Source organism: Miniopterus natalensis, chromosome 17, assembly GCF_054644295.1.
Source record: "Miniopterus natalensis isolate mMinNat1 chromosome 17, mMinNat1.hap1, whole genome shotgun sequence".
NCBI lineage: Eukaryota > Metazoa > Chordata > Mammalia > Chiroptera > Miniopteridae > Miniopterus > Miniopterus natalensis.
In genome coordinates this window covers 35,918,342-35,942,024 of record NC_142097.1, presented here as the reverse complement: position 1 = coordinate 35,942,024, position 23,683 = coordinate 35,918,342, and the positions used below count along the sequence as shown (strand labels likewise).

The 23,683-nt window shown below is 40.6% G+C and overlaps 1 protein-coding gene across 3 annotated transcripts in view; it reads right to left on the bottom strand.

The window, feature by feature from the left end:
• Positions 1-1,230: 1,230 nt before the first annotated feature.
• Positions 1,231-23,683, bottom strand: part of TLK2 (tousled like kinase 2) — a 70,208-nt gene continuing 47,755 nt past the window's right edge. For 2 of the 3 annotated variants that reach the window (XM_016204104.2, XM_016204112.2), the window contains 7 exons: positions 21,911-22,002; positions 16,779-16,868; positions 13,098-13,267; positions 11,751-11,889; positions 7,664-7,775; positions 6,030-6,137; positions 1,231-3,945 (listed from right to left, as the gene is read on the bottom strand). In XM_016204104.2, coding sequence (XP_016059590.1) covers positions 3,772-3,945; positions 6,030-6,137; positions 7,664-7,775; positions 11,751-11,889; positions 13,098-13,267; positions 16,779-16,868; positions 21,911-22,002 — 885 coding nt within the window. In that variant the 3' untranslated portion in view covers positions 1,231-3,771. The remainder of the gene's footprint in view (positions 3,946-6,029; positions 6,138-7,663; positions 7,776-11,750; positions 11,890-13,097; positions 13,268-16,778; positions 16,869-21,910; positions 22,003-23,683) is intronic. The other variant, XM_016204118.2, reaches the window with a different exon arrangement.

The following is a 23,683-nucleotide window of genomic DNA, read 5'->3' as shown; positions in this document are numbered from 1 at the left end:
CACTTACTGGATCTTGTGATCTTTTTAAACCACATTTTTAAAATTTTCCTCTTATGTGTTAGGAGCTTTATGTATCCGCTTTTTCTTTTTCTTTAAATATATCTTCACTGATTTCAGAGGGAGAAAGGGAGAGGGACACAGAGATAGAAACATTGATGAGAGGGAATCATCATCGATCTGCTGCCTCCAGCACGCCTCCTACCAGGGATCGAGCCTGAAACCTGGGTATGTGCCTTGACCAGGAATCGAACCAGTGACCTCTTGGTTCACAGGTCGATGCTCAACCACTGAGCCACATTGGCCAGGCTACATATCTTATTTCTATTTTAATACAACTATTTGAGGAGCTATCCCTGAAGCTTGCAGAGGTGGGATTTGAACCAGACCTAATTCTAAAGCCCAGGCTCTTAACCACTAGGTGATTCTGTCATAAGGTAAGACAGAACTAATTTTAGGAAGAGGGACTCCCCAGACCCCAAGTAGTTTCGCACCATCCCTCACACCCCCATCCCTCACCCCAGGCAGATTTTAATTACAAAGAGAACTTGGGCAATTAAGATGGTGAGGGGGAAAGGATTCTCAGAAAGCAAAAAAAGAAAGAAAAGCTCACCAAGGTGGGTCAAGCTAGTTGTAAACTTTGCCTTCTTAGAAATAAGGAACTGGACCTGCAGCTTGTTTCTAGCTCTAAGATTATAGGAGATAACTGTATTTACTATGTTTAAAGAGCTGTTTTCTAAATTAAGAAACACAAGAGCTCCTTGACTGCTAATCTCAGCTGAAGGAAAACTTGTCTTTCCTGGACTAGCAGAAAACAGGGAGAAAAACCTAAAAAAAAAAAAATTGCAGACATGTTCAAATCAGCCACAGAAGAGGGGTGCCTATGGCTCTCAATGGTGACTCCCCATTTAAAGCTGCCCATCTCACAATGGATAATTCAGAGCCCAATTCCTTCCCCTCAAACCCCCATATTCCATCCCTTCCTGGGGCACAATGCCTTCACCTCTGGATTGTGAACCGATGGCTGGGTCTTCCCTGTCCTCTTCACTGAATTCCCACCCAGAAGCACAGCTGTTAGCACATCAGAGGTGCAAAAGGTGTTGCACGAATCAACACATTCCCATCATGCCTACGTTGTCCACTGGGACTCAGCCTGCTGCCAGGACTCCCCTATCTACACTCTAGATGGTAAGGGCTCTGTTTGAACTAGAGTAAAATCAAGAGACTGGGAAATTCACTTCTTAAAACTTATTTTAATATCCTCCCCACCCCCCAGATTGGGAAAGGCCAAAACAGTCTGGCTGGATTTAATTACAAATTAATACACATTTAAAAAATCATTGTTTAAAGTAAATCAACATCGTGGCAATAAGGGATTATTCTTGGAAAAAGTGAAACCCATATTAACAAAATATATCGTGGAAGAACCCCACTTAGATTTCACTGGCTATTAAAAAGTCTAGTAAAGACCAACATTCTGCATGTTTTCTGGGGCTGGTCAATGCAGTGGAAAGAGGCCTTGCCCAGACTCAAGAGAGCCCAGGCAGCTCTAACCAGGCCCTAGAACCAATGAAAGCAAGGAGAGAGGGCATCCCCCCTTTTTCAGGACAAGGTAGAAAAGGTAAATAAAGTCCTGCAGCTTCACTTAGCCCCTGGGGAAAAGGAGGCAGGAAGTTAGAGGGAAGGCTTAAAGATGCAGCATTTCTTCAAATGTTAAAAAAGTTTAAAAATTTTTACAAGTTCATTGAATCAGAGGGAGGAAAAAAAGGAATAGAACTTAATATTCTGAGTAAATTTAAATCTGGTCTCAACTTCATCCATCTTTTCACGTGCAGATACTATCCTTTCAGCATTGTGCTCAACCTTTGAGACCCCTTGGGTACCCTTCGCTTCGCAGCTTGATTGTAATGTTTAAAAAAGGTATTTTACACACACATGAACATCATGTGTTCATGTATATATATGTATGTGTGTGTATATGTGCACGTGTATATAAATAACACTGCAATAAAACAGCTTTAGAAAGTTGGCGGCACCAAGGGCTCTGGGGCTGACTTTTTTCCATTCAGGGTTCCACAAGGCGATACCTACCCACAAGCTTCTCTTCAACTTGGAACACTTGGTTTTCCCTTAAAATGGCCTGATACTGGGGGAGGGGCAGGTCCTTAAAACATGTCACCAGAGGCATTTATCACATGTAAAAGAAACACTAGTCGTGAGTTAGTTGAGAGCTCTACCCTTCCTGACTCCCCTCCCCGTGCCCAGGGAACTCACATGCCTGAATGCTACATCTTTAAATATTTCTGGCTGAGCCCTCTTGCCACACATCAGTAACATTCCAAGCTGGCTACCACATGTTCAGGCTCTGGCCTCCTCTCTCCATTGCCGAGTGTTCTGCTGTTTCAAGGGCATGGTGGGGCCATGCAGCTCCCATTTCAGCTCCATCTTCAGTTGATCACATCTCAGAAACAGCCATGTTAAAAAAAATTAGTTCCAAAGAAAGTTCATATTTGAAATACCTATTTCGCTTGAGATTATGTTTTAACTCCACTTAGTGAATCAAAGTGAGTTAGACCAAGTGCGTGTGCACATGCACACACAGACACACACACCAGTACACACCCACAAAACTGAAAGGGTTGGAGGTTATTTCCTGCCAAAAGATCTAACAGAGGAAAGCTTATGTGCTGATCAAGTTTTAATATCAGGGTTAATAAGAAATGTACACCATTTAGCAAGCACATAGAGACCATGGGTAGAAACTCCTGATCCCTGGGGCATTTGGCTCCTCAGCCTGTTTTCTGCCTACCTTTGGAACAGTTTCGATAGTTACTACATTCAGAGAATCCAAGAGGACTGCATGGACAGATGAACCTTTATTTAAAAAAATAGCACTTCAAATAAATTAAAAGGGACAACCGTCAAGTGTTCAAATTGTGAAGAAATAGTTGAAAACCTAGAGACCCACGCTGCAGTCTTCTAACCTCATTCTTTGTCCAATGGCAAACTCCCACACATCTCAGTGCTCCCACTCAATTTCCCCCACTGAGATGAGGGAAGCAACTGCACACAGGAGACCAGATGGAGGAGAAAGCTGCCTCTGATTGGAATGAACATTGCCACATACTTGCTAATACGGGTTTCACTTTATGACCAAATGTATTCTTCGAAAATAAAAAAGGGGGGAAGGAAGCTGCATGTTTTAAAAATTGAAATTATTTAGGGATAAAACACTAACTCTAGTGCCTTTAACGGGCAATAGCAACTTTTTTCCTCCAAAGTCAAACACCATCCCCAGCTGAGCCTTTGTGCTACAAGCTTTTCAGGAGATGTTACCTAAACTTTATTAAAAGAAAAGAACAAGTTTAAATATAGACGCTGGACTAGCCCAGTCTGTATTTTCAAGTCCACATTCTTCATCTGAAGCACTGCATCAGGGACCCCCCTGAGTCTGCATGTTTTCAAGTTCACAGTACATGGAACCAGTTTTCCTTTTTAATTTTTTTCCTCACTCAGAGCAGCCACACGCAGTGGCCGTTGACGCCGGAACCTCGGGCGGGGCCTTTTCCTACGAGGCCTGGCCAGAGATGCCCAAGGTTTCTCCTCAATGAGAATCGATGCTGTCATGCTCTATGGATGGGAAAAAAGCAAGAAAATAAAAGCACCTGGTACAGGTTTCATGAGATCCATTCGGATTCGCTATGTTCCAAACCCGCTGCTGAATGCCATTTGTCCACTCTGTGTGTTGAACAGTCTGTGGCCTAGGAGTGGGTCTCAATTCGAAGAACTGTTATTGGACACCCCAGAGGTTGATGCAATAGCAGCTCCAGCAGGGCTACTTGTGGAGACCGACTTTCGGATGTGAGGCAGCAAGTAGGGGTCACAGGCCAGCTGCTGGACATCGATGCGGTCCTCCTTTCGGTAGGCCAAGCATCGCCGAATAAACGCCTGAAAGGAAAGTTTCTTAAAGAAGCCTGAAGCAAATAATCCTGGTGCCCCAAGGAGGGAAACCCGAGGCTCCCTAGCAGCTGCCAGGGCCTTCCTGGAACCGCCAGGCAGAGCTGAGACCAGGGAAGGAGGCGCACTGGCAGCAGCACCTCTCTGTGGTCACCAGCTCCTTCCCACATGGAGGTGGATGGGCCATTCCTGAGGGGAACGGGCATGACCTCTAAATACCTCTGTCCCCAAAACAGAGACCAACACAAAAACTCTCTTTGCCTTGGCTGGTTTGCATGGGCACAGTCTACATTCATGGTCCTGCACCTACTAACCATGGCCTTGCATGAACTTCCTGAGGAAGTGGGAATTGAATGACAAACTGCCACCACAGGCAGGGTGAGGAGACCCACACGAACGCCACACTGTACCACAGATGGTAAGTGCTTTCCCTGTGAATCTTGCTCTTCCCTGAAAGATCGTTAAGCAAACAAGCAGACACATACCTAAGTCATCAAGGAAAACCCGAACAGAACTTGTCTCCCCGAGAGACATAAAGGCATAAAGACACCCTGTGAGCGGGGCTTGATTCGGATCCTAATTCACTACCAGCGGGGAGTTTCCTTGGCCCTGTGCATGATGGACTATGTAGTATGTTTCTATAACTCTTATCATTACCAGAAAGACCCTTAAATAAATGATCTTTTTCACCAGACAGTTCTATTTAATCTAAGTCTTATAATTATTTTAAATAAATGAATCCTTTTTTAAAAATCGAAAATATCACCACCCAAAGTCCATACGTTACATGAGGGTGATAATGGCATCTCCATGGAGGTTCAGTAACTGTAAAAATGTACCATTCTGGTGCAGGAGGTTGACAGTAGGGAAGGCTCTGTGTGTGTGTGTGTGTGTGTAAGGGGGGGCCAGGGAGTATATGGAAACTCTATTTTCCACTCAAATTTGTTCTGAATCTAAAACTGTTTTAAAAAAATAAAGTCTACTTTTAAAAATCTAAAACATGAAATAAACCAATGCTTTCTACTTTTTCCCGTGTTTAATTAATAAAACACAAAAGTATTAATACCAATCCTGGTTTTTCAAAATAAAAGACACCTAGAGGTAAACTGCTTGATTAAAGCATTTAGAAGATGAAAACAAATTCACAGACATGAACAATAATGATCCTTGGCCTTTAAAAATAAGCCTTTCTTCCCCTGGCAGGTGTGGCTCAGTTGGTTGGAGCATTGTCCTGTATACTGAAAGGCTGGGGGTTCGAGTCCCATCAGGGCAAGTATCCAGATTGTAGGCTCCATCTCCAGTCAGGGTGAGCATAAAAGGCAACCAATCAATGTTCTCTCTCACATCAATGTTTCCCTCTCTCTCTCTCCCTCCCCTCCTCTCTAAAATCAATAACATATACTCAAGTAAGGATTAAAAAAAAAGAAAAAAAACCCTTCCTTAGTGAGATACCTGGAACTGGAGTTAAATGGGTTTTCTTGGGTTGAACACTGGTCAAATAAACTTTTACACTTTGAATTTTCTCTCCACACAGCTGCCAGTACAGGTTTTTGAAACAGCAATAAGATCATAGTTGCCCTGATTAAAACCTTCAACTGCTTTACATCAGTTTACAACCTGTCCTGCTGTCTCTCCTACCCTCTCCCCTCCGCTCTGTGGACCTGCTAAACTCATGCTCACATCTGAGCTTTACTCACTGTTCTCTGCTCAGAACAGTCTCCCAAATCTAGACATGGCCCCACCTCCCATCATTCAAGGCCTTCACTGATCATGCCATCAAAAAAGGGGCTCCCACCTCTCCACCCCCTTACTCTAATTTTCTTCCTAACATTTATCACCATCTGAAGTGTATCCACTTTTAGTTACTGTTTGTCTCACCTAGTGGAATGTAAACTCAATACTTGTTGTGGGAGGAGAGGAGAAGAGAGTGGGGGCTGGAGAAATACACATTTAGAAGGAGGAAGGTGTTTTAATGACTCCTAAGTCTCGTACTAAGTAGTCCATCCGCTACTGTCCAGAGAAATAATACAAAAAGCAGGGCAGTTGTTTCTGCTGGCCAACTGGCGAGAACTTACCTTTGCTTCAGGTGTTACTACTGGCTTTGGCGGAAACTGTACTTCAGTAGCTTTAAGAATAGTATTTTCTTGCAGAATGTCTTGCTGGGACTGGTTATGGCCAAAAGGCTACCATATAAAAACAAAAATAAACAAAGGTGGGCCTCCGGTTAAAACAAAACAGAGCAATTCAAAACCCCAGAAGGACAGGAGAAGACATCTTCATGAGAATTGCTAGAGGGAACTTTGGAGAGAATCTCCTGGAATTCTTCCATTTCTATAGATGAAGGTGCAAAAGGCTCCGAGCTTAAAGGACTTGCTCACAGTCCACCATCTAGGTTAAGGCAGAGTTGAAAGCAGAAGCAGCATCTATTGTATCATACCTCTAAGTTTTGCTTACAGAAAAGAAAAGATTCAGAGCAGGAATCAGCAATCTCTTTTGCCCTGAGTGATACCTATGGGCTTAAGCAATAGTATGTGTGACACTAACAGATCCAAGATACAGACAAAAAGAGATGGAAAAGTGAAAAAGTAGAAGAGGTAAGGCCAGAGTTGGGGAAAAAACAGAATTGGGGCTACTAAGTGGCTTCATCTGTGCTCCAAACTGCCATTTTCTAATAAACTCTGAAAAATGAGGTTCAGGCCTAGTGTCAATTCTACATTGTTTCTACCGAGAGCATAAAACAACCCTAGATGACCTCTACCACCACTCTCAGCACCACTTCCACATTATCAGAGTAGGTAATCATTAACCCCTGTAGTTCCGAATAACTTCCAGATTAGAGAAGTGTGATAAGGAAAAAAAGGAAACAAGAAGTTAAAGAGGAAATGAACTCCACCTGCTTAGAGAAGTGGGATAAAGGAAAAAACGAAACAAGAAGATGAAGAGGAAGCTGAAACCTGAATTAAGAGCTTGGTCTGGATATTGTAACCAAAATATTAAGAGTCCAGGGGAGTTGCAGAGCTCCCAAATGGCTTATACCCACAGCCTAAGGGGCGTGCTGAAACATACAAACACACTGACAGCAGACATATGAGCAGAAATACACAGCTGGACCCTAATACATACATTTATAAGGTAGTATGCTCACAGGTAAAACAAATGCAAAAATTCATTAGGTGTACTTTACTACCTAGGTTATTACTTGTTCTAATGATATATCACTTTGATCAAAGGTAGCAGACCGTGATACTTTCTGACACCACCTCCCAGTATAGAAATATAAAGCATGCTTTATTAATAGTAGCTTTAACTAATGGGGTGGTTGGGAATAAAGGGCCCCACAGATATTTCAAGTTTTAAGTTTGGGGACCCTTAAGAATGGCTCTTGTGAAGATTGTATACTTTAATGAACTATTTAACATAATTCCCTATAGCGTATTATTGGAATCAAAACATATCCTGGATCTAACTAAGAACAGCAAAAAATGCATTTTTTCCACAGCCCAACGGAATTCATTAGGTGCTCCAGGGTTGAAAATTTCTGCTTATACATAAAGCTATGATTATTAAGTCTGTTTTTTGTTCAAACCACAACTTTCAAGATTCTGTTTTGTATAATCCAATGATTAACCCCAAGAGAATAATCCACACCATGCCACTTTGTACATGCATCACCCGAGACAGGTGAAGCCACACTGTCTTTCATCCTTACCTTCCTTCCATAAAGACACTGGTAGAAGATCACACCCACTGACCAGACATCAACTTTATTTGAGATCTTTGGTGGTTCTTTCCCAACCACAAAACACTCTGGTGGTAAATACCTGGGACAAAAGGGAAATAAGGATTCTCAGAAAAATGCACAGATCTAAGACATGTACAGGAAAGGAAAAGACCTTGTTGGAAATGAAAATACCTGAATTTTAACAGATAAAAAAGAAACTTAGACCTAGCTGGAGAAAGTCAATGAAAAGACACTCTAAATAAGGAGGCAGTTATGCCCTATAAAGACTTAAAATACATTTCTCAATTCACTGAGAGGTAAATATTCTCTCTAGTTCCTATTTCACTCACTCCAGCTTCCTTTCCCAGGTTTGTCCCTAACATAAGCGTCATTCAACAAGCTTAAACGATATTTTGTTGTTGTTAATCCTCACCCAAGAATATTTTTTCCATTGATTTTTAGAGTGGAAGGGAGAGAGGGAGAGGGAAACATCGCTGTGAGAAAGACACATCAATTGGTTGCCTCTCACACATGCCCCAACTAGGGTAGGGGATCGAACCTGCAACTCAGGTACATGCCCTTGACCAGGAACTGAACCCATGACTCTTTGGCGCAAAGGCCTACGCTCCAACCTCTAAGCCATGCTCATTCAACAGGTTTGCACGGAGTGAGGGGAGCATATTAGATGTGCACTCCCTTTTATGACAGCTGCATCAACAAACATTAAAATAGAACCAGGGGTGGTGTCGGTTTCCTTTCATGTTGGCTGAAGATGTTGTAAAGTAACTATTTTAAAAGTCTCGATTTCAGAACCCAGCAGAAATCTCTGAGGGGAATGGCTGTCTGTCTTCTTAATGTAGCTCCTTTGGGTAATCGGGACTAGAAATAACTACAATATATAATCAATGGTGGCATTCAAGTCCGTATTATCAAAATATGTTTTATATTTCCCACTTCAACGGTGATCAGGGGATTACTGGAAGACTAATTAATAGTGCAGAAAAAGCTCAACAAACTAGTTGTGAGAACAACTTGATCCTCATCTGAATTCCTTCCCTCCCTCATCTACCCCCGGCCTCTAAAAAGGCTAGCTAGACAGCCAACCACACCAAATTGTAAGGTATGGAAGGTAAGTGTCTCTTGACATTTAGGAAACCAAACAAATACGCTTCCACTCATTGCTTCCACTCGTTGCCTGGAGCCTCAGCCATCGCACAGCTGGAAGGCAGAATTCTGTAGATAACAGATCGAATTCTGCAGATTTCATGCGGGCAAAATCAATTCTGTGAAAAACTCTTTATTTTAGACCCTGCTGTGCTTTTGGTATAAAAATCTAAACTTACAGCTTGAAGGGGACCACAAGAGTTGAGAGACAGAAATGTTCTGATGATGGGCTTTCTTTTTTAAAAAGTTCTTTTTTAAAAAATAACTTTTAGCCAAAATACACACTGAGAAATGAAAATACAGATATAGAACTCACAAAGGGGGGGGGGGAGGAATAGCAAAGAAACAATATAGAAAAAAATAATTTATTTAAAAAAGAGCTCTTCCAAACGCTAAAACCAAACTGAACCCGTTTTCATGGTTCTTGACATTTAACATATATAACAAATATGATATTAGATATATAACAAATAGAATTGATCCTAAAATATTCATTTTAATGTATTTATAACTTTTTTGTGGAGGTGGTGGGGAGGAACAGAAACTGCTGAACTTGTCCACATGCAGAGCAATAATTTAGCCAAATATTTAGAATACAAAAGACATTGCCACTTAATAGAAGTCTGGAAAATCATTTTCTAGGTCTTAGTTTCCCCCATCTGTAAATGAATAAATAAACTAGTTCTTCCCCTAAAAACTGAAAATAATGAGCATTCTTTTTAGACTATTTTTAAAAATATGTTTTTATTGACTTTTTTTTTAGAGAGGAAGGGAGGAGATGGGAGTGAGAGTTAGAAACATTGATGAGAGAGAAACATCAACATCAATTGGCTGCCTCCTGCATGCCGTCCACTGAGGACTGAGCCCACAGTCCCGGCATGTGCCCTAACCAGGAACTGAACCCATTGAGCAACACCAGCCTGGCAATAAGAAGCATTCTAATTCCCTATCAAGGACTTTGGGAGGGAGAGTAGAGGACAGTTCTATGACACTACACTGACATTTTTAAAAAAACAAACATAGTTGCATATTCCATGACAATAAAACTCTCAGAAAGAAAAGAGATTCTCAAGGCCTCGTCTATGGTCAATTACTTGCAAGGAGAATTCAACATAGAATAATTCCCGAACAACCAAGTACCGCATGTAGCCACTTAGAATGATGTCCCAGTCTATCTTTAGCTCTCTGGGACATCGCAGAGGATGACATACTGAGGATGGTGATTATGACAATGTTTCTACCAATATGGGGACTTTTTACACTTTCATAGAAACCCATGAAATTTAGTGTTCTCAGCAGCCCCTCTCTCCCTTGCTTTTAACTATGAAAAGGAAACTTCAAATACACCCGGAAGTAGGAAGAACAGTAAAATGAACCCCCAAGTACTCATCAGCCAGCTTCAGTACCTATCAACACGCAGTGAATCCTTATTCATACACATCCTCTCCACTTCCCCGCACATCACTCTGAACTGAAGCAAATCCCAAATATCATGTAATTTTTATTTAAATTCTTACCACTGAATTTTTATAGCTTAGCAAATATAGCAATAGGCAGCAATGAGAAAACTAATTAAACATGAAAAGGCTTCACCTTTTAAAAAGAGCACACTATCAAACAAAAAGCTAAAATTCAAGTTCCAGTGAATTTATACAGCAGAAGAGATCTGTTTCCAAAATTTCCAGCAGCAGATACTTCTGTACCATTTAGCAACAGGAACACTAACCCACAATAACCAACATAGTGAATAACACTAAGTGTAGCTTCTATTTTGAACCTAGAATTTCAGAAGTTTTAATTTAGTGACATTGTCACTAGAGGTACCATCTCCACAAACAATGAAGAACCATGAAAACTAGAAACTGTGTGTGTTTTCAGCAGGGTTTGATTGGCTCTTTAATATACATAACTTAAATATGATCAGGCTGGTGAGAGCAATGCTACGTGTTGTAAAAGACATAACCCCACTCTTCCCTGTCTGCTTCAGATCAACACCTTCATTCCCAGTCACTAGCTATTCTACAGTGTCAAACATAAGTGAACTGACCAACTGGCCCTGAGGTACAATAGCATGTGTTACCCATCCCTTTTGCTGCTACTAGAAGCTTCCTTGATGTTCAGAATCACACATTCCAATACGTGGCTTTGTGTTACTAGTGCAGATTTGAAAACACAGCTCTATTACCACATATTTACATTCACAAAGTTGAATGCCTGAGCTATAGGCATCTTAATGGTTCTCACTGTCGAAAGTCATACTAGGCGGAAGTAGGATAAGTCATAGAACAGGCAGGTAGAGCTAGCTGGGGCAGGGTGGTTGGGGAGAGATGAGTGACAACAGATAGGAAGAAATGTGGTTTAAAACCTTTTAGAATGTGGCTGAGATGGATAAATTTCTTGGCAAACAGCAAACTTTTTCCTGTTTAGAGTTTAAAGATTGCTTTTTACATCCGATTATTTTACATTCTGATCTTCAGAATTTCTTAGTTCTTGAGAATCCATCATCCTCAGCAACTCTAGAAACAAATCCTTCAGTCCATTAACCCATGAAGAGAGAGATCTGTATTTGTACTGAAAAGAATTTGGGCCATTCTTTATATACAAATGAGCAACTTCATTCTCTACCTACTCACTAGGGCCAACTCTACGGAGGAAACACACAACTGTAACACCTGACCAAACATCATCTCTCTCTCAATGGTTTTCACGAAAGGGAAGAAAAATTAAGACATTAACATAAGAGTCAAACTGCTGAAAAGACAGTAACTTTTGGGGAGGAAAAATCTGCTTTGGTTTACAGCATTATTGCCCAAGCAGACAGGAGGTAGAGATTAAGTATTAATCACCAACACTTCAGTATAGCACAGCCATTTCTCCACCAGTCAACCTGGAAGGTCTCCCAGATACCTACCAATAAGTACCAGCACCTTGTGACGTTAGCTCCATGCCATCCACTGAATTGTAGCTATCATCATCCATGATCTTGGAAAGACCAAAATCTGTGATTTTTATCTCTCCACACGCTGTACCATTTACTAAAAGAATATTACCTAAAAAGATAAAAATCTTCATCAATAAAGAGAGACTTACTAATTAAGAGAAAAATCCAAGGTAGTAACAGACAAGAAGGGGACAACTGAACTCAAACTCTTGCACACGACACCAAACATCTCAATCCCCAGAATAAAATGAGATCTGGATTCTGAATGCTGGGGGAAGAGCCCTGTGCCTGGCTACAACCTTCTATTTTCCAAGAATCACCTGCTTAATGTGCCAAAACCACCACTATGAGCAGTGGAAAGAAATTATAACTCGCCAAAGTAAAATATCACTTGTACAGTTGGTCAAAAATGGTGGGAAAGTTTCATCTGAACTTTCGGTAAGGATCTCTAAACCACCGTGTTTAGAACATTAGTTTTTTTTGGGGGGGGGGGGGAATCAAAGAAAACATACAAGGGAATCAAAGATAGTACCACAGTGCCACCTACAGCTCCTAAGGTAGGAAAATGTACTGGATTCAGTGATGGAAAACTGAATCACACAATGGCCACTCTTTAAAAAAATCACTTCATTATAATGGATTTTTTAGTCGTGTGAACTGTATTAGAACATTAAAGAATAATGAATCGTGAGAGTTAATATGTAGCTACCAGAAGAGGAAAGCAAACTTAACAACTGTGCCACACCAGGAGGTAAATGGGAATCATCTTCCTAACATCAAAGCTAAGCTGGTTGGAGCTGTCCACAGAGAACACATGCAAACGTCAACAAAAAATAGAGGCAAGAAGTCCAACTGCCCTCTACTTTTTGCTGATGACTATCCAAGTTAGATTGTAACTATACAAAAAGGAAAAACTCTGCTTGGAATTTAATGAAATGGGAGATATATGTGCAAAATAAGTCGTTAATTTTTGAGCACTTATCAAAGAGACCTGGAATAGAGGAACTGCTATGCAGTGTGAGTAATGGGAAAAAACGAAGCGGAGCTTGCCAAACAGTTCTTAATCGGGCTGACATCATGGCCTGCCCTGGCTCTAAAGACAGGGCATTGTTTCTCTGGAGCATTTAACAACACCCACCCTCCTAAGCCCAGTGCTGCAAGGCCAGGGCTCTATTCCCATACCTACTTAAGCAATCAAAAGTCAGGTGGTTTTAGGCCTTCCTGGCTCCTGCCAAATTCTCTCACTTTATAAAATTAAAAGTCACTTATAAGACCAAAGAAAAGCCACCAATACTGTCTCCTAAAAGTTAGACATACCTGGTTTGAGGTCATAGTGTATGATGGGAGGTTTTATTTCATTTAAGTACTTTAAAGCATTCACAATCTGCATGATAATGGATCGGGCCTCTTTCTCCGACATTAATTTGTGCTGTTTCAGGTAGAAGTCCAGATCATTTCCCTCACAGTATTCTAATACTGTACAAAACCTAAAGACAAATAAACCAACATTTGACCGCGAGATGAGAGCAAGCAGATTAAGACTGACTAAACCAGCCCCAGTGAAAACTTCAGGTAATTAGTGTCTCACTCCTTTCCTCTTTGTTCTGTGAAAACTCTTCTATTCCTTATTCAGTATTAGCTACTTCAGTGGCCTCAGGAAGAAAGTTTACTTTCTTGGTGAAGAGCCTCCATGCCCCCCACACTGGAATCTGCTATGCTAAATAAAGTTCCCTCTTGGCATACCTCAACTGCAATGTATTTAAGTCTTTTTGGAAAGGTCTCCTTTACATATCCACGTCATGCCCATTTCTAAACAAGCACATGTGATCAAGTACACAGTTCTCACTACAAACCTTTTCTATGACCCTGAGTGCTGACAGGGAGGAAAAAATCTCGGGTTTGCCCAGGTCCCAAGGCCTGGTTGCATACCATGCCTCCTGGCAATCTGACACAGTACTGTACTACAATACAATTTCTCTTCACTAAACACAACGAATAAAAGAGCTTTTTAAAGTACAGTATCTGTGCTTCTAACAAATGTGTTATTACATAGTATGGGTTTTCTTCCTCCACTTATATCAATACATTAAACAGACCCAAATTTAAAACTGCATAATATTCGTGGCATTAAGGGTCATGCGATTATCTTCCAAGGCAGTTATAAACTGAAGTAAGTCATCCTGAACTGTTCGAGTAGTCCTGAGAGATGAATACTTTTCAAACTGTTCTAAGCTTGACAATATGGTTGTATCACCCAGGGTCTAAGCCAGGAAATAAAAATCACTTGAGTATTTAAAAGAGAGGCTTTAATTCAGGGAACTTAACACAGAGATGATAAAAGATCTGAGAAAACAACTGGCTAGTGAGGCACCCCAGAGACTATCTAGAGCAGGAAGCCATTAGCACCCTAGGGCCAGAAGGGGAGATGGTGCAAACAGAACCCAGGGTCACCAAGGGAAAGTAGAACCACAAAGAGGGAGGGGTGTCCTCCCTCCACCACCATCTCTATCTCCCCATTGGCTGAAGCCAGTTGAACAACTAACACAGGAGCCAGGTAAAACAGCCTGCAAGGGCCAACTCACCTAAGATGCAGAACAGGGAAGAATAAGGAGCAGACCTGAGAGCAAACAAATTCAGGACTAAAACTAAGGGCCTCCAGGCAACCTGAGGCCTTCAAAATGCACTGACTGAAATGTGGACACGCTGTCCTGTGGGATCCCAAACTGGAAAACAGCGCCATGCTTCCTATGAAACACACTAGGGCAGGCTAGCACCCTATTGAGAATGTCTGAAATTTGCAGATTCTCTGATCTGAGACACTGAAATCTGAGATACGGATTCTCATGCTTAGCTGATTTATTCTTTGACCCAAATGTGAGCTGAAAATAAAATCTCTTTTAATACTCAGCCAACTCACAGAGGACTTTCTAAAATAATGGTCTCATTTACTGTTGAAGAAAATTCATCATACACACAACAGGAAGAACAAAGTAAACAACTCAGTAAGAGCACAGGTGCAACTCAATTTCTCAGATTAGTTAAAAGTATGTATATAATTCAAAATAGCAGACAATCTAAGTCATTGCATTTAACTTTGAAATAGGTTCTGTACGCAAGTTTTGGGGGGGCAGGAGTGAGGGTCCTACCTAGTATTCAAGGAATTTACTCAAAGCAAAACAGTAAAGCCACCCTGTGGAGACCTGCTCTATACCTAGATCTTTTTCCAAACCCCCCAACCACCCACGCTAAACACACATGGCTATGCCTGATGCAAGGGCCACCCCACTGGAAAGGAGAAATCCCAGAGCAGATGGAAGAGGAAGTAGTTCATGTTCCCAAAGGGAAGTGTAGTTTCCTTTTGGTGTCATTTCTAAATGTGGGCCGGTTCACAATCTCTGAGATAGGTGCTGCCTGAAACAGGCCCAAACTCCTACAATTACACTGGGGGGCTAAGAGAAACACCTGTAAGCTATACCCGGGGTATGTTCTCCTGGCTCAGTTCAGACTCCTACAAAATGTTTCCAAGTGCTGAAACAGTTCTTAACTCCTAGATAAACTCAGGGGTGCTAGAGCTTACCTATACCTGGGAATGAAATACAACAATACTCAAGATTATTAAAGCTCTTAAACAAGTCATTTAACTTCTGATTCTCAAATCTCCACCTATAAAACGAGAAGGTTGAACTGAGGTCTGCCCCCGAATTCTAACATCCTATAAACCTATGAACCTATATTTTAACACTTAGAACTGGACAACGCCTTCATTTATGCCATATTCATTCTCATTCTATGACCAAGTCACACTGCCAATACTCCTTTAAAAGACCTGTTGGTCTTCCTTGGTCACCAGGGTGGGGCAGAGACACTATTGAACAGTCCACACTCACTGGTGCAGGTAAGTGGTATGTTGGAACCAATTTGTGCCAGATTCTGAGAGCTGATAGTTAAATTTTCAGGAATTTTGTGAGCTGGTTATTAAGCCACTGGTAGAATAAATGGGTAAACAAAAGGTGGCTATGTCTACACAATGGAATATATTTGGTTGTAAAAAGGAAGACGTTCTGATACATGCTAGAACAAGGATAAACCTTGAAAAAACATCATGCTAAGTGAAAAAAGCCAGCCACAAAAGTTCACATTTATATGATCCATTCATATGACAGCCCAGAATAGGAACTCTATAGAGACAAAAAGTGGATTAGTGGTTGCTTAAGGCTGGGGGTGGAAAAATAAGATGATAGCAAAAGGTGTGGGGTTCCTTCTTGAGGTGATGAAAATGTTCTGAAATTGATTATGAAAATAGTTGTGCATTCTGTGAATGTACAAAAAGCCACTGAACTGATTGTGCACTTAAAAACAGCAATTTTCGGCAGGTGAGCTGCAAGAATTTTTAACACACGCAATACTTGACTACTTAGTCAGGGGCACTGACGTCTTTTCCCTTAGACTGTCAAATAAAAAAATGATAACAGCCAACACAACAATAGCTGTCCGGTGTGAATGAACCAAAATTATACCTATTTTTTTGTCAGATCGGCAAAAAATGTATTTTTTGGACTGCCACAGAATTTTAGTAGTTTATGTGTGCCAGGAGATGAAAAAGGTTGAAAATCTCTGCTTTAAAAGAGTGAACTATATGATATATACGTTATAGCTCAATAAAGCTGTGCTTGTTTGTTTTAAATTGATAGCTTGAAATTGGACATGTTGGGAGTATTTATACCACAGAAATAGGCAAATACTACAAATTACCCCCATGCCTCTCCCCACCAAGCTGGATGTTAAACATTTACCAGCACCAACTGCACACATCCAATGGCCAAGAGATGTCTTGCTGGCCCAACTCTTAATTCACATGTATTATCTGCCCATAAATAAATCTATTTGGTTCCCTCAAAGAGTTTTTCCTGGGCCCGGATTTAAACTCTGTTCCATAAAGAGTCAACGCACTACAAGAAAAAAGCATTAACTACTAAGATAACGTGGTGCAGCACTTACGAGTCAGTGTCCAGTGAAAAATAATCGTACAGCTTAACTATTCTGGGATGATCCAGCTCTTTGTGAATCCGGTATTCCCTACATGCGTGCCTGTAAACAAAACGGAAAGTTAACCAGAAAAATCCTAGACATTCTCTTATTTTTCTATTGTTTCCCCCAGTCATTCAATTTATTCCACTCAGATCCACCTGCTTCCCTTGGCTTTCCTCTGCTGGTATCTAGCGAGCTGCTGAGAAAATCGTAGGTGCGCACGTATTTGTTGAATGAATGGATTTATCCTTTTCAAGTTCATTCAGTGACAATCTCACCTCTTTTATATTTATACCCAAATATTAGAGCTTTAAAAATTATAAAGACAGCTTTTTCCCCTGTCTTCTAAAGCTGATATTCAAATCTATATATGTTTATATCCTGGGTTTACATCAAGGGGATCAATCCTTGGGTAAAGGATTACTCATTATAAAAGGCAATTAGCAGTGCTGTGTATTTATTTTTAAATCCTACTCCTTACAAAAAGGATTTAAAGGGCCATCAGCCTTACTTTCTACTAAGAAAATGTGAAATTGAAAGAAAATGTGAAATTAAGGAAACCACAGGTGTGTTTTTTAGAACAAGAATTTAAATATAGTGTTAACAGGGTTTTTTTAGTATTTTTCAAATTTAGAAGCATTTAATAAGATTAGGAACACAAATGTACTATATATTAGGAGATATTCATATACTGAATTATAAAGAATACTAGAACATGTAACACATACAATATAAGTACAAATAATTTTTTTTAAAAATTTGTCTTGATTGATTTCAGAGAGAAGGAGGGAGAGGGAGAGGAGAGAGGAGAGGGGAGAGAGAAACATCAATGATGAGAGTCATTGATCTGCTGCCTCCTGCACGCGCCCTGCTGGGGATCGAGCCTGAAACCCAGGCTTGTGCCCTGACCCAGAATCGAACGGTGATCTCCTGGATCCTAGGTGGATGCTCAACGTCAAGGCACGCCGGCCAGGCTAATTTTAAAGTATTTAGTTCTTATTTACAAAGAATAACAGGAAAATTATTATATTTTAAGTAACCTGGCACCATTTAGTTTGGGGCATTTTGTTATAAGGCAGGAATCATTAAAGAAAAAAACTTTCCATAGTATGGTAAAGTAAAACTCCAAGAAGTGGTGTTTTCTGAAACTGGTGTATTCTAGCATACCAAAAATACACAGAAAAGTACTCAACCAACAAAAAGCTGAGACAACAATGGGGGTGGGGAAATAGATATCTAAAAGTAATTAAATATATTTTCCCCCAATGGAAACTTAGTTTGACTAGGCTTATTTTTCAAGCTGCCACTTTTGGCAGTTTTGGCTTTGAAATGATGCTTCATTTCATCTTTATGTCTTTCTGAAAAGAAAACTTGCCACACTTAGAGTAGTATTAGAACACACGCTACACTGGGACCAAGAAACCTGGCTCCGAGTCTGGGCTTTGTGACTCCACCTCACCAGGCTTCACCATCACTGTGCTGGACTCAGCAGTTTTAAAGGGGGCTCACTGGAGATCCAGGCCTCCAGAGCCCCTGTGGAGATGCTGAGCAAAAAAGGCAGCTTTGGCCCAACCCCCCATCCCACCAAAGCAGCTCCACACTCGCCCTTTTTCATCTATTGAGATTCAGTGTAATATTTCATTTGGTAAAACAAAGGTGATGCTGTTTAAAAAATGAACAAGTTTAGAAACCTATGGGTTAAATAGATAACTGTTCAAGCCATTTTTTACTCTAGTATGCTGTAAATCCATAGTTCCCTGCACTTTTGTTTTAACATTTTGATTTTGTGCATTTCAGAGTAGAGACCAATTTCTCTGTCAAGGTACAGAAAAGAGAGGAAACTAAAGGAGGCAAAAATTAAGAATCAAAGGAAGTGTCATTCAGATTCCTCACCAACTAAGGGAATTTGCTGTGCGTCACTGAAATCACTCCCTCAAGGTCACATCAGGCTCTAGGCCCGCCTCTCATGCTTCACTAGGCAAGGCAGTGGCTCTGCCATGTCCCTCATATTTCAACTTAGCATCCAAGGGATTAATGCACTATAAATACAGAAACTTTACTAAGAAATTGGAAGAAACTTATCCACTAAAGTGTTAGTCTCTCTCTTACAAGTGGATATGTTTAGATTTTCAAAAGGATGTCATCCTAGATTAGAAAAGAGTATCATACAAGAATATACTAATTAAAATGCAATTATTTATGCAGAAAGCTCTATATGAAATTTTCCTACTATAGAATTTTTAATATATTACTTTGGGAAGTTAAAGAAGTCTAGTAATACCTATTAATGCTTTAATACTGCATAAGGTAAAACAGTTCACTTTTTGTTTGTGGGGGAAGGAGGAGAGGAAAGGAGGTACAGGATAGAAGTACAAACTAAATAAAACAACAGCCTTTTTTTTTCTTTGACATTTTCCTTCTTTTACCCAAATAAATGTCTTGATTCCAGATGGGACTTGAAAGTCATACATATGAAAGGAAAAGCAATTAAAAGACCTCACTTTGCAGGGTTAGAGTAGTATTTTCATATTTTATAATGTTACCACAACACTAAAGTATACTACTTTTTAGTTTAATACTGAAAAATTATTTAAAAATCCTCACCCAAGGATATATTTTTTTTACTATTGCTTTTCAGAGAGTGGGAGAGAGAGAGAGAAACATCGATGTGAGAGAGACACATCAACTGGTTGCCTCCTACACATGCCCTGACTGGGGCTGGGGATTGAGCCTGTAACCAAGGTACATGCCCTTGGCTGGAATCAAATCCAGGACCCTTCAGTCCTAAGGCCAACGCTCTAACCACTGAGCCAAACCAGCTAGGGCAATGCTGAATTTTTTTTTTAATTGTACAAAATATTACAGATGTCCCCTTTTCTCCCCATTGACCCCTTTCACCCCCTTCCCCCTCCCCAGTCCCTCACCATACTATTGTCTGTGGCAATACTCAATTTTTAAAACACTCTCTAAAATCTGTTACGTGCTTTATATAAACTCCTTTACGTTCAAAGAAGTTAATGGCATTTTGCTAATTCATTATTATCTATAGCCTGAAATTCATCAGTATGATTTCATATTACTTAGCAAGCAAAACCTTTCAAAGAAAGGTAGAAGTGCTTAAGAATTTCCCCCTAAGGATGAATGGAGGTCATAATAACTTTGCACACCCTCTCCCCAGCATCAACTGGGAAATGGCCACTGCCCAGATGGCTCCACAGAGGTGGTCAGGCACCCTGATTCCCACCTCTGGTGAGGAAACAAAGAGTAGGAAGGCACCACTGTGAGTCTGAGCTGGACCGGTAAAGAGCTCAGAAACATGAGACAATCCCCTCCACTTGCTCTCTGACTCTGGTAGAGAAACGTGAGAAAGGAAACCAATTCATACCTACCAGGACTTGCCCAATGTGTCAAGGAGGTACATAGGCCTGGCTTCAAAACCTCAGTTTCAAACCCTGGGGTGTGAACATCCACTAGAATTCTCTTTAAGGTCAGTCTAAAAGCTGGACACTGAGACTAAGCAAAATATGTAGAGATCCTGGCACAGGAACTATCTTCTTGAGAAGAGTCTTGGTTGACTTTGGTCTTGGTTGGCCAAGGTTGATCCCTTGTAGAGTCAACCGGTTTAGAGTAGTCAGTGCATACATAAATCACCTTCCTGACCGGCTATTCCATGCCAGAACTTGCCCATGCAGCCAGCTACTTTTCTGTCCTGACGGGTCAGCAAGGTGTTATAAGACGGCTGGAGGGCATTTTAAAAGAGGAGCAGATACTGCTCCAATACTGTTAGGCACTCGGAGAGTCTCAATATAATGGGGACATTTCTCACTTATAACTGGTCAGAACATGTGGTTTCCTTCTCTGAAGTGCTCCTGGCATTCACTGCAGCCTGCCATTCGTCCCTGCATGTCAAGCGACTGGAATGTACTTATAATAATAACGTAACTGTTCCTCAGAAGCATCTGGACTGCAGCTGCCTGTCACGTAAGATCCACATGCAGGATGCCATGCACAAACCACATATAATCCCCTTCCCTACCTCTGCTAAGGCCTATTTCTCTCACTGCCACAGGAACATTCTCTTCCCCAGTGACAAGAGCCACTGCCAATCTGTACAGAACAGTAAGAGTTCCTGGGTCCCCGATGAACACTAGGTGTAAAGCAAGAGCTGCCTTGGTCCAAGTGCCAAGAACTGGTTGATGATGTAGAAATGTTTATTTTTCCCCTTGAAGTTTAGAAGCCAACTAAAAGGCTACTTCAAAGTCCACTGCTTTTTTCCCTCCAAAGAACTATTTAACTCAGCACTTGTACCTACAAGAAGGAAACAATATTAAGCCCAGTGGGGATCCTAATAGCAAACCAATTCCGTGTGGCCTCCAAAGCAAATGAGTCATGAACTCCAATGTTCTGAAGCTCGAGGAAACAAGCAAAACCTGACATTAGTGGAACAGAGATCGATACCCGCACATGAAATAACTATTCATTCTAAAGAAGTCACCCCTACCCCAAGTACAGATGAGGGGCGCCTTTAGGGGCATTCTGAAGAGAGGCAAGCACAGTAAACGGGACACTTAAGACAAGAACTCTGAGACGGGCAAACTGCGCAGGGGTGCAGCAGAGCACTGGGGAGCTGAACAAGTCAAACAGTGCCACCAAGGCACACCAGGTCCCCCACGCCCCCACTGTCTGTCTCCTACACAATGAAATGACTGCAGCAGCTACAAAAGCCCCATCAGAGACGTCCCAGGGTCCCCAGACCACTGGAGGACACTCTCCTCTGGTTTCTATAGACAAGCAACAACGATTTCTGAGGCTCAGTTTATTGGAGTTAATTTTATACAGGACAATGGAAGGGGAGGTTAAGAACATAGGTTCTGGATTAAGGGAAGTCTAGATTTAAATATCAGCTCGGCCATTTTTTAACTGTTGCTCAAATTCTCTAAGTATCAGTTTCCTCACCAGTAAGATGGAAAATTTATTCTCTCTCCTAGGGCAGCTATGAGGATTAAAGGAAACAACAATACATGTAAAGCTCTTAATACAGTGCTCAAACTTCAGCTATTATTACACTATTTTGAAAAATCAGATACTCTAGTATCACTTACTTGTGGTAATTCTCCTTTTTTTCATCTCTCCAGTTTTTATTTAACTGGTGAATTTTCACAGCTACATATCTTTGTTCTGTTAGGTCAAATGCCTATAAAGAAAAGGAATACATTACATTCTGGATAAATGCTAACAAGAATTACAGGTAACCGACTCTAAGCTTCTATTTAACAGAACAACATACTCAAAGTCCAAGATGCAATGTTAAACATAACAGCAGCAGAAGACAACACATCACATACTTGTGTCAGAGTAGCAACCATCTTCTTGAAACTTGTGATCAGATAATTTAGAAGTCTCTAGACGCACAGGCACCAAGGGGTTTAGAAAATAAAACCAAGCACACACTACAAACAGAAAGACAACCCATGCCTTAACAGTCACTTCTGAACTATTCTCTTTCTGGACATCACCTGCCCTATTTGAGGCCTTTCTCCCTTAGTTTGTCTCCTGTCCCTCAGCTGACACTGGGACTTGACATCTTCAAAGGCAAGTCCTGCCACTTTTGAAATGCTAGGGACACAGGCTGCCTCTTGAGAAATAACCCCTCAGGATACACTTGTTTACTATGTTTGTTTACGAAACAACTTTGTAGTTTGTCATATTGTGTTTATTAACATAAAAACAGAAACAAAAACAAAAACACAGCTCTGCTGTTAGTCCCACTTATATATGCTGAATAAATAAAAAGCAGGTTTTTAGTCCAACAATGTCTGAAATTAGTCATACCAAGCCACTTCTCCAGCACTGTCCAAACCAAGGGACATGCTTTCCCCAAAGACCACCATTGTTAGCAAGTCCCACATCAGCTAGGTAGTGCTCCATCATGAGAGTAACAAACGGGTTTTTGAGGGTGTTGGGTATAAACCACAATTTGATAAAGTAGCATTTTTATACAATAGACAACTTCCCCCATACAAAAGAATTTATTGAGGAACTCCTTTAGAATGAATAGTTTTTTGTTTTTAAATTTCAGATTAAAATTTTAGTACTTCAGTTCCAACACTGTTATCACCCATCTGCCAGTTTCCACAAATGCATGAACACATAAAGGCAACAGGGGCAGATACAATGTCCAAGAATGGTGACTACTGTTCTACAGATCTTCTAAAATATAAGCTTCCTCTAGGAAAGCATCACATGCAAGAGATGGCTGCTTATAAAAGAAATGTCTAATTTACACTAAATATAAACTAGTATTTTTTAAAATATAAAAACCACTCTATTCAAACAGATTATCTTATTTCACAGAAAGGGAAACATTTGAATTCTATTTTTCTTACAGAGTTTGAAGTCCACTTGCAAGCATGCATAACATCATGGCTTTACAGTAGAGAACCATTTCAAGTCACTAAAAGCCATATTAAGTACCACTTAATTTGTAAGAACACTAATAACACTACAAGTATCATTTTCTCCAACTACCACACCATATTTCTGAACCCAAGACACTGTGATCCACCTCTGACTGAAAAGGGCTTTTAGAGCGTGAAGAACAGCAAAAGAATAACTACCTTAAATGTACACATCATTGTAAGAAGCATGTAGATTTCACAAATGTTAAAATGCTTGAAGAATACATAAGGAAAAAATAAGATACATTTTAATTATTTTTTAAAAAGGAAGAGCCCCAATTCTGGGTATATCACCAAAAGAACTCAAAGCAGGGTCTCAAAGAGATACCTGCACATGCATATTCAAAGCAGCACTATTCACAACAGACAAGGGGAAGCAACCCAGATGTGACTGAGATGAACGGGTAAAGAAAATTT